The sequence below is a fragment of the Saccopteryx bilineata genome, chromosome 3, assembly GCF_036850765.1.
Source record: "Saccopteryx bilineata isolate mSacBil1 chromosome 3, mSacBil1_pri_phased_curated, whole genome shotgun sequence".
NCBI classification, from domain to species: Eukaryota; Metazoa; Chordata; class Mammalia; order Chiroptera; family Emballonuridae; genus Saccopteryx; species Saccopteryx bilineata.
In genome coordinates this window covers 243,652,298-243,664,473 of record NC_089492.1, presented here as the reverse complement: position 1 = coordinate 243,664,473, position 12,176 = coordinate 243,652,298, and the positions used below count along the sequence as shown (strand labels likewise).

General features: G+C 38.9%; 1 protein-coding gene across 4 annotated transcripts in view; it reads right to left on the bottom strand.

Annotated features, from left to right (window-relative positions):
• OMA1 (OMA1 zinc metallopeptidase) overlaps positions 1-12,176 on the bottom strand; it is an 81,490-nt gene that overhangs the window by 18,369 nt on the left and 50,945 nt on the right. For all 4 annotated transcript variants that reach the window (XM_066264990.1, XM_066264991.1, XM_066264993.1 and 1 more), the window contains one exon: positions 6,693-6,842. In XM_066264990.1, coding sequence (XP_066121087.1) covers positions 6,693-6,842 — 150 coding nt within the window. The remainder of the gene's footprint in view (positions 1-6,692; positions 6,843-12,176) is intronic.

Below are 12,176 nucleotides of genomic sequence, written 5' to 3'. Positions count from 1 at the left end.
AAGATGAGATTAAAGGCTTCCAATGAAAACAGGAACCAAGACATTATAACAACAAAAATATCACTTTCATTTTTTAAATGTTTTCCCAAAAATATGATTTTTTCTCCCTTTCCACCTAAAAGCAATTTTTTTCTAACAGGCCAATCATTTCCGCCTCAACTAGATACATATAATATGTACCATAAGATTTTTTTATGGTTTTAGACAATATTACTGTCAGGCTTCCTGGCTTTATGTGATTCAGAGGCCAATTCAATTACAGTAGCTGCTATGATATTTGCCTTTTTCTCAACACTCTCCATGTCAGGCAAAATGAAATTCTGTAAGGTGAACAGTATATGTTTGTGTACACTGGTCAACAATGACATTTCACTTCGATGTTAACACCCTCATATTTTCTACTTATAGGATGTATATTAATGATTTATGTGTTTACACTGGCCAATTATAAGTGCATAAGAATGATTTACATATCAGTTCAAACCCCTAGCTCCTTGAAAGTTTAAAGAATTCAAAACAAATGAGAATAAAATGAATGTATTTATAGCTTGCCACTGAGTGATTCTGGTATCATAAAACTGAATATAGCAAATTTGAACATCAAGATTTAAAAATCAGTCTACAAATAAAACTTACATTGATAGTTTTAAACATTAGAAAATATTTATACTCAAAATTATGATAATAACCCAAACAACTAAGTCCAAATTCAATGTTTTTCCTCATATTTTCTCTCTTTCCATCCCCCCCCCCCCCCCCCCCCCCCCCGCCCACCACCAAGAAAACGATGGCAGAGAGCTGGTAAGAGAAGTAGAAAATAAAAAATCCAGTCTACATGCCTTTGGTTGTAAAGTAAATCTTTCAATGAAGTACATTTTTACCCTGGGTTATCATACAATTTCCCTTATTCACTTCTATTCATATTTAATAACAATCCTTGCAGAAAGTACGTTTAAAAAGGTATCCTTTCAAGGACAACTTATAGTCAAATTTAAATTCTGAACAGTGTAACTATAATTTTAAAACTGTCATACCATTAAACATCAACAGGTTGATATAACATCTGTTCTTCAATTTTTCACCCAAGTTGTTATGGTAACCAAAATATGTGGGATATGTTTTTCCTAAATTCAAATGATTATTTCAAGTAAATAAAATTATAGGTTATCATCTTATTAACTACAAATAATATCATTACTACAACCCTATATTTATCTATTTTAAATGCTAGTGGATCACAGTATTATATCTAACTAGATATTTACACATGCTTTATCAAAGAATTCACATAAAAAACAGCAAGAATGTATTTTCTACTCTGGGGGCATTTTCTTGATTAAAAAAAACAACAAAAAATGAACTAGTCTATTATCTAACTATATACTAAAATACTCCAAAATTATATGATTGTACTACTTTGTAGAAGCTGTGGATCATATCCTTTGTAAGTCAAATCATGCTACTCTTCTAGGCCACTGCTGAGGACCCTCCACTGGTGTCCTGTCTCTGAACAAAAACTGAAGTCTTTACAGAGGCTACAGGCCTGCACTCCCCTCCCCGCTCACTCCATTCCAGCCAGATTGGCTCCCTTGCTGTTCCTCAACTACACCAGGCTCACACCTGCCTCAGAGCATGTACTTACTATAGTAGTTCCTCTGCGTGGAAGACTCTTACCCCTACTCCCAACCCCAAGGAAAGACTCTTTCACTTATTTCAAGTCTTTATTCAAATACCAACTTCTCAATGAAACTTTCTCTGATTGACCCCTATTCCAGCACTTCTATCACCTCTGTTCACACATTACATATTTGCTATGGACTGTGTTTTCCCCACAGATTCATATGATAAAAACCTCACCCCCAATGTATTTGGAGATGGAGCCTTTGGGGATGATTAGGCTTAGAGGAGGCGATGAGGTTGGGGCCCTCATGATGGGATTACTGCCCTCATAAGAAGAGGAAGAGGCCCTGGCCTATTGCTTTGGCCTGCAGATGTCCCAGGTTCAATTCCCCGTCAGGGCACAACTGAGAATAAACCATCTGCTTCTCTTACCCTCCCTCTCCCCCTTCTTTCTCTCTTGTCCTCTTGCAGACAGAGGCTCAATTAGTTTGAGCATCCGCCCTAGACCTAGATTGCCCAGAGGATCCTAGTCGGGGTGTTTATGGGAGTGTGTCTCACTATCTCCCTTCTTCTCACCAGTGTGCTATTACTCTCTCCACCATGTGAGGACACAGCAAGAAGGTAGCCATCTATCTACTAGCCAGGAAAATAGATTTCACCAGAAAATAAATGGGCCAGAATCTTAACACTGGGTTGCTAGTCTTTAAAACTATGAACAAGTGAATTCCCCATTGCTTACTCCACCAGTCTACAGTATTTTGTGATGGCAGTTCAAGCTAATACGCTGTTCTTCCTCTTTTGTTTTCCTCCCTAATACTTACTGCTGGCTAACATATTATGATATATTGGTGACTTATGCTATATAGTACTAATTTATTCTATTTACTGTCTGTCTTTACTGCAAAAACAGCTTCATAAGTGCAGGGCTTTTGTCTATTTTGTTCACAGCATCTACAATCTGGCACATAATTGGTGACCAAGAAATAGTTATTAAACACATAGTTTTAAAGCATCTTACGTTTTAAATGTTGATATGCTATAGTAAAAAATAAGACATTTCTATGATGATGTTCAAGGAATCTAATAAAAAATAAAAAGGTGTAATCTTCAGTAAGTTATATTTTTAAAAATCAAAATTACCAAAATTTGTGTTCTCATAGAACCAAAGAGTTTTACTTTCCTGGTTTTCTTGATCTTTTCTTCTCCTATGAATCTGATCCACTACAGGCTTTGTCTTCCTTCTACCAATTAAATGTAGGAACCACTTATACCAGGGGTCCCCAAAATTTTTACACAGGGGGCCAGTTCACTGTCCCTCAGACCGTTGGAGGGTCGGACTATTAAAAAAAAAAAACTATGAATAAATCCCTATGCACACTGCACATATCTTATTTTAAAATAAAAAACAACAAAACAAAACGGGAATACAATATTTAAAATAAAGAACAAGTAAATTTAAATCAACAAACTGACCAGTATTTCAATGAGAACTATGCTCCTCTCACTGACCACCAATGAAAGAGGTGCCCCTTCCGGAAGTGCGGCGGGGGCCGGATAGATGGCCTCAGGGGGCCGCATGTGGCCCGCGGGCCGTAGTTTGGGGACCCCTGACTTATACTGTTAACTTTGTCCAGGATCTTTTTCTCTGCTTACTTCCTAAATAAACTGATCCATTCTTCCCACTTCAGATACCCCTTTATTGGGGGGTGACTCTGAAATCCTCATCTCTGGCCTGGAGTTTTGTGCTCTGGTGCTGTATTCTCAACTGCCTTTGAGATGTACATCACTTCGGGCATACTGTCAGAAATTTCAAAGAACAGGAGCATTAGGTAGAATCTATTGTACTAACTTAAGTAGAAAAAATCTTAAATAAAATCAAACAAAAAATGTAGTCTTTAACAATATATAGACTCACATAATTCTATATACTGCCTGAGGATTTGCTTCCTTCCATTATAGAAATTAGAAATGATAGTAGGGAATTCCAATCTCTGAATTATGACCATGTATTCTAATTAACAATATACTCTTACACTAACTATAAGTTTCACTTCAACCACTGAATTATTCCCAATATTATAGTAGAGTTTTATTACTTTCAAATTGAATTTAGTCTCTTGGGGGAGAAATATAAAAATTATATAAGGTTTCCAATAAGTTCTTGAACTAAGATAGTTTATTTTTAGAAAAAAAAATCTCCCAATGTTTTTCTTCATTATTGGTGCTCAAATAACAAATGTATTTCTCCAATCATTGTTCTTCATACTCACCAATCAATTCACTATTTTAAAGACTTCTCTAAAACACATTTTCATCTTGAAGATCCTTAGTTATCTTTGATGATGAAATGACAACTCAGATGAAAGTTGGCTAAAATTCATTATCAATTTAAATAAACCACATATTTTTAGAATTTCACTGAGCAAAAATAAAAAAAAAGGAATTTCAAGAGGAAACTACATGGTAACTACAGTGTTACAGATAGGCTAAGCCTCTTGAGGTGATGGAAGTTCCCAGGGTTATGGGTTGCCTTAAGACAGCTCTTAGATTCAGGGATCTTCAGCACAATCAGTTACTGATGAAACAATATATTGACCCAGTCCAATGCTGTGCTTTTAAGATGAATGACTAGCCCTGGCCGGTTGGCTCAGCGGTAGAGTATCAGCCTGGCATGTGGAAGTCCTGAGTTCAATTCCCGGTCAGGGCACACAGGAGAGGCGCCCATATGCTTCTCCACCCTTCCCCCTCTCCTTTCTCTCTGTCTCTCTCTTCCCCTCCCACAGCCAAGGCTCCACTGGAGCAAAGTTGGCCTGGGCACTGAGGACGGCTCCATGGCCTCTGCCTCAGGCACTAGAGTGGCTCCCACTGCAATAGAGCAATGCCCCAGATGGGCCAAGCATCACCCCCTGGTGGGCATGCCGGATGGATCCTGGTAGGGCCCATGCGGGAGTCTGTCTGACTGCCTCCCCGCTTCTAACTTTGGAAAAATACCAAAAAAATAAAAATAAAAATAATAAGATGAATGACTACTACAGAGTGTGTCAAGAAAACATCACTGCTATTTTGTTCTCAAATGCTTTTTCTTCAAATTAAGAGTATAAATAAAATATATCTAGGATAGTTCTTAAGAATCCGTATCTGGCTGGCCCCAATGCTCACAAAAGGCACAAAGTATGCCCAGACTATCAACAAGTCTTGTCATCATTCCTTTTAAAATATATCCAAAATATGACCACTTCTTCTTCCCTTCTCTTCTGCCTCTATAATCTTTTAACAGGATTACAGCGAGAGCCTCCTAAACAGCCTCCCTGACACGATCCATGCCCCCTACAGTCCACTCTCTACACAGGAGCCCCCTACCCCCATAAGCACTATAAAACACATGAGTCATCACAAGAGTCAGAGCAAGTAATCAAGTCACTCCTCAGTTCAAAACCCTCTGCTAGCCTCTCGTAGCACTTGGAATAAAAGTCAAATCCTTACAATGGTTTAGAAGACTATTTCTACGGTCTGCTGAAGGCCTGCGGTCAAGGCACATATGAGAAAGCAATCAATGACCAACTAAGATGTCGCAATGTGCAACAAAAAACTAATGATTGATGCTTCTCATCTCTCCGTTCTTGTCTCTGTCCCTATCTCTGTCTCTGTAAAAAAAAAAAAAAAAGACTTCTTTCCAGATTCTGTTCACAGAGGCCTTCTTTGACAAATGAACATAGGCCAATATGCCTTCTCTACTTCCAAGTTTTAGTTTTAACCTGCTTTAGCTTTCCCCATGTGTTTATCACTGCTTAACATACTGTATGTATGTTTATACTTGCATTAACAAGAATGTTAACTCCAAAAAAGCAGAGACTTTTGATCCCAGCAACAGAATACAGAATGGTAGACTACCAGTGGATTTCAGTATCAATCACATAAATGAATGAATGAATGAATGAATGAATGAATCTTGTAGTAGTTTCTTATCCCAAACTAGATGCAGTCTATTCCTTCAAATTGCATACCACTATATTTCTATTTTTCTTATAAGTCATACTCCTTGTTGTAATAATAATCACTTTGTACTTAGGTTAGCACCCTGAAAATATCAAAACCCATGTCTTAATTCTCTCTTTATCCCTAGTATCTACCAGTATATATTTCTTATAATAGATACTCAGGATTCATTAAGTTAATTTAAAGTCTTACTGACTACACAAGTGGGACAGAAAAGAGCATGTAGCCTGGTGTGGAGATGTCTGACAACCACCTTGTACTGATGTGGATACCACAGAAAACATTTTAAATGATGTTAACAAATAAAAAAATTTGGGAAAAAGCTGCTTTAGCTTTATTCACTAATGAATTCTACAAATAAGAACCACACGTGCTTTTTTCTATAAAGAAGTAAACAACTAGAAAGCAAACTAATATCAAGGGATTTTTTTCCTAAGAAAATTCCAGCATCATTATTAGAAGTAATACCCATTTCACCCGAAAACTTTGCAGAAGTCATTAACTGGAGTTCTGTGCGGTTTTTTTTTTTAACAATAAACTTAAATCACCTAGAAAAGATTAAATTATGACCAATACTTCGAAAAAATAAGCCTTGTGTTTTAGACTTTCACGAAATCAGATAAAATTAAAAGGTATGATACTAAAAAGCTTAAACCTTCACCATCAAAAAGAGTCAACTCTACACAGCAATTTATTCCCCAAGACTTCCAGACAAGCAGGACATTACTTTTCAGTCAAATTCTTTGAAAACTGATAATCCATAATCATAGTGATCAAACAGTGACAAGCTAGAACTCTCTCTCAGCACAGGAAGTAACAGCATCAAAAATAAATGATACAGTGCCTGAGCTGTGGTGGCGCAGTGGATCAAGTGTCCGCCTGATACACTGTGGTCACTGTTTCAAAACCCTGGTCAAGGCACATACAAGAAGCAACTACTACAAGCTGATACTTCCTGTTCCTCCTTCTGACCTTTCTCTCTCTCTATCGTCTCTCTAAAATCAATAAATGAAATCTTAAAAGTAAATAAATAATACAGTAAAGATAATGTTTTGCCTTACACAGTGTTAGCTCACCTCAGGTATGAGTCTATCCAAGTGCTCAACTCGGTTTCCATGAGAAGGGTGTGTGGATAACCACTCTGGCACCTTGGGATGACCAGAAAGGATATCTGCAAGTTCCATCTGCTGCCAAAACACTGAACTGGCTCTGACGTCCACACACGCCTAAAACCAAAATTAATAAAAGCACAAAATGAGTTTAATTATGAGGACATTTTTTACTTTACCTTTATGTCATTACATGTTTTAAAACTATTTTCTATCTTTTAATAAACGAAGAATATATACATTGTTTAAAAGAAAATTCAAATATGGTATTATAGAACTCAAAAAAAATAAATAAAGAATGCCTACCCTCCCCACTGGCCCCAACTCTTACTTAATATTTACAATAACACCACTCCCAAAGATAACCCATTCTTTTCACTATGATAGATATTAAGAACATAGTATATCAGGGCAAAAAAATCTTCCAAGTTAAATATTTTTGTTTTTATAATACTATATTATTTTAAGTGAGAGGGCAGGAGATAGTAAAACAGACTCCCACATGTACCCCAGCCAGGATCCACCCAGAAACTCCATCTGGGGCCAATGCTCGAATGAACTAAGCTATGTTTATGTACCTGAGGCTGACTCGCTCAGACCAACTGAGCTATCCTGGTGGCCAGAGCTGACACATGAACCAATTGAGCCACTGGCTGCAGAAGATAAAGAAGAAAAGACAGGGGAGAAGAAGGGGGAGAGGGGAGAAGCAGATGGTTGCTTCTCTTGTGTGCTCCGTCTGGGAATCAAACCCTGGACATCCATACAATGGGCCAATGCTCTAGCCACTGAGCCAATCGGCCAGGGCCACATAAAAATATTTCAAAATTTAACCTGTTAATAAACTAAAAATTTTATTCTTAATCTCTACCACTAGGGTAATCAGATATTCATACGTGGTTTTCTTTTCTTGCAGTGTCCTTGTCTGGCATTGGTATTAGGTTATGCTGGCCTCATAGAATGAGTTAGGAGGTATCCTCTCCTTTTCAGTCTTTAAGAAAAGTTTGAGAACTGGTACTACTCTTTCTTTAAATGTTTGGTAGAATTCAAAAGTGATACTGTCAGATCCAGAACTCTTCTTTGCTGAAAGATTTTTTTAATTAATAATTCAATCTTCACACTAGTTATAGATCATTCAGTTATATTTCTTTGTGATTTAGTTTTGGTAGGCTTTTAAAAAAAATTTACTGAATTTATTGGGGTGACACTGGTTAATAAAATTATGTAAGTTCCAAGTGTACAATTCTACATCACTTGTATATTGTATTGTGTGTTCACCACCTCAAGTCCAGTCTCCTTCCGTCACCATTTAGCCACCCTTCCCCATTTTATCTGCCCGCACTTGCACCCCTTCCCTCTGGTAATCATGAGTTTCCCTGGTGTCTATGAGTTTGTCTGGCATTTTTGCTTAATCCCTTCACCTATTTTACCCAGCCCCCCAACTCCCGTCCTCTCTGACATCTATCAGTTCTCTGTATCTGAGTCTTTTCTAAGTTGTTTGTCTGTTTTGTTCTTTAGATTCTACATATAAGTGACTGGCTTGTTTTACTTAGCATAAAACTCTCCAGGTCCATCCATGCTGTTGCAAAAGATAAGATTTCCTTCTTTTTTATGGCTGAGTAGTATTCCATTGTGTAAATGAACCACAGCTTTTTAATCCACTCATTTATCGATGGGTACTTGTGCTGCTTCTATATCTTACCTATTGCAAATAATGCTGCAATGAACACAGGAATGCACATATTCTCTTGAATCAGTGTTTTTGGTTTCTTCAGATATATTCCCAGACATGGAATCACTGGGTCATAAGGTAGTTCCATTTCTAATTTTTTGAGGAAACTACACACCTTTCCACAGTGGCTGCACCGTTAGCTTTTATTTCTAGAAATCTGTCCATTTCATCTAGGTTGTCCAATTTTGGGGGTGTACAATTGTTCATAATACTATGTTATATTCCTCTTTATTGCTACAGAATCAGTAGTAATATTCACCTTCATTTCTGATTTTAATAATCAGTAATGTCTGACTTCCAAAAGGAAAAATGAAAAGTAAAAAAATAAAGGGGAAGGCTCTGGACCTATAAGTACCCTAGAAGTCACTACAGCCAGAGGGAGAGAGACTTGAAATAATGGAGGAAGGTGAAAGAACAATGGCTCCCCAATACTTTGACTGTACCTCTATGATCAAAAGCAATATTCAGTGACCAAAACACAGATCCCTGATATTTAGAGGACAGTGTTCTTTTTGTTCACCCTGGCTACCAAAGATGTGTGCAAGCTCTTCCAGGAACACATACAGAACTGTCTGCATGTTACTAGGAGTGGGGAATAGGTAGCTGCCACTGTGTTGAGGGTTTAAATTGACTGAAACTAAGCAAAATTCATCATCCTAGACTTCCCCTGGAACTTGCAAGCCTTTAACAGACTCCAGAGTTTCAAAACAGTTACATCAGACATATTCTGCCGGTCTGACTGCTGTCTCGGTGGGAAGACAGATTTCTGGTGCTTCCTACTCCACAATATTTTTAGCATCACAATACAATTCTTTAAGACCTTTGAGAACTCTAAGTTAAAAAGAATCCAAAGCCCTGGCTGGTTGGCTCAGTGGTAGAGCGTCAGCCTGGTGTGTGGAAGGCCTGGGTTTGATTTCTGGCCAGGGCACACAGGAGAAGTACCCCTCTGTTTCTCCACCCCTCCCCTTCCCCTTCCCCTTTCTACCTCTCTCTTTCCCTTCTGCAGCCAAGGCTCCCTTGGAGCAAAGTTGGCCCCGGGCACTGAGGATGGCTCCATGGCCTCCGCCTTAGGTGCTAGAATAGCCCTGGTTGCTATGGCCCAGATGGGCAGAGCATCGCCCCCTGGTAGGTATGCCAGGTGGATCAAGGTTGGGTGCATGTGGGAGTCTGTCTCTCTGCCTCCCCACTTCTCACTTCGGAAAAGAAGAAAAAAGAATCCAAGGTACTTTGCTCTATTGCACAAACATGGATTTACATGTATGTATGTGTATAAATAGGAATATACAAATATTCATAATAAATGATTCATGTTTATATAAATATGTATCTATATATGTGAATATGTGTAATACATGTTTATGTATAAAATGTTATACATATGTATTTATGTGTATATATACATATATAATACAGAAATAATTATTTGATGCTAAATTCTAAACACTCACAGAGATGTCTTTCAATAGCAAGTCAACATATTTATAATATAAATATAGACTGAAACAAGTAAGCAAGATATTCTTCTAAAATAATGATAAAATATAAAATAATTTGAAGTTCAACTAAAATCACAAGCTACCATTTTAAAAAGCACAACCCACCTAACAGTTAAAACAATCTGGCCCTGGCCAGTTGGCTCAGTGGTAGAACATTGGCCCAGCATGTGGATGTCCTGGGTTTGATTCCCAGTCAGGGCACACAGGAGAGGCACCCATCTGCGTCTCTACCCCTCCTCCTCTCTCTCTCTCTCTCTCTCTCTCTCTCTCTCTCTCTACCCCTCCTGCAGCCATGGCTCAACTGGTGTGAGTTAGCCCCGGGCACTGAGGATTGTTCCATGGTCTTCACCTCAGGCCCTAGGAAGAGCTTGGTTGCTGTGCAATGTTCCCCAGATGGGCAGAACATCGCCCTCTAGTAGGCTTGCCAGGTGGCCCCCTGTCAGGGTGCACCCAGTAGTCTATCTCTCTGCCTTCCCTCCTCTCACGAATAAAAAATATATATATATATGAAAACTGGAATATAAACATTTCAATTGACTTAACAAATCTAGGAATTATCTACTATGAGGTTTATTTGCTACACAGACCACAGCATTTTTTCCGATATTTTTCAGACTAAGTATTAATCACAAGAGAAATAAAATATTTCCCAATCTCTAAGAATCATGGTTGAAGGTAATCTTTAAAGCAATATTTGAGATACAGAAATAGAAGAAATTAATTATCCCAAACAGACTGCAAAATATTCCAAACTTAAATTATTCCAAAGGATTGGAGATATGTGCCTTAATAGTAAAATAAAGGTGTTGCAGACTGTACTTTCAAAATCCGATTCAAAGATCCATCAATATCAGGCAATTTTGTTTTCAAAAGAAGTATTTTTCCCAATTTATAAAAAATAGCCTGACCAGGTGGTGGCGCAGTGGATAGAGCATGGGACTGGGATGCGGAAGGACCCAGGTTCGAGACCCCGAGGTCGCCAGCTTGAGCGCGGGCTCATCTGGCTTGAGCAAAGAGCTCACCAGCTTGGACCCAAGGTCGCTGGCTCCTGCAAGGGGTTACTCGGTCTGCTGAAGGCCCACGGTCAAGGCACATGTGAGAAAGCAATCAATGAAAACAACTAAGAAGTCGCAACGCGCAACAAGAAACTGATGATTGATGCTTCTCATCTCTCTCCGTTCCTGTCTGTCTGTCCCTGTCTATCTCTACCTCTGTAAAAAAAAAAAAAAAAAAAAAACAAAAAAAAACAAACAAACAAACAAAAATAAGAGACATGGGTCTGACCAGGTGGTGGCGCAGGGGGTAGAACATCGGACTGCGATGTGGAAGACCCAGGTTCAAGACCCAGAGGTTGCCAGCTTGAACGCGGGTGGGCTCATTTGGTTTGAGCAAGGCTCACCAGCTTGAGCCCAGGGTTGCTGGCTTGAGCAAGGAGTCATTCACTCTGCTAAAGCCCTCCAGTCAAGGCACATATGAGAAAGCAATCAGTGAACAACTAAGAGGCTGCAATGAAGAATTGATGCTTCTCATCTCTCTCCCTTCCTGTCTGTCCCTATCTGTCCCTCTCTCTGTATCTGTTACCAAAACACAAACAAATAAATAAAATCTTTTAAAAAAATAAATGACATGGTAACATCAGCAAAATGATAAACACAGCTATTTAAAAATGATACACAGACAAATTTCATATATAATTAATTAGGAAACTTAGTTCAGACACTTCCGGATCCTGGGCAAATGTAAAACCAGACACAACAAAGCCAGGAGAAAAATTCAAGACAATCTTTTGCCATAATCCCTACCCTTTCAACAGAGTCATACAATTTGTAGGAAACCCCAGTTTCCAACTTCTCCACGGGTAGCAAATGAGTTGGACCACACGTCCAGCATTCCAACTTTTCCAGGTCTGCCTAAGGAACTGGCTTCTGTCTTACCTTCCCCAGTCTACTAATAAGATGCAGCACACATTACACACCTGGGAACCAGTGAAACAAAGATGGCAGTCTGAACTAGCACCCGGCAGTCACAGTAGTCCCTTCCCCCAGCTTAACACAGAGCAAGTGGGGAAAAAAATCCCGGATCCTAGCTTCTCCTCCTTGGGGAGGGAAGCAGGTGAACCACATGTCTCACATTGCAAGCTTTCTGGAAACTGAGGGACTGGCTGCCATCTCGCCTACCTCAGAGTACTGACAGGACACAGCATACTTTAGATGCCTGAGGACCACT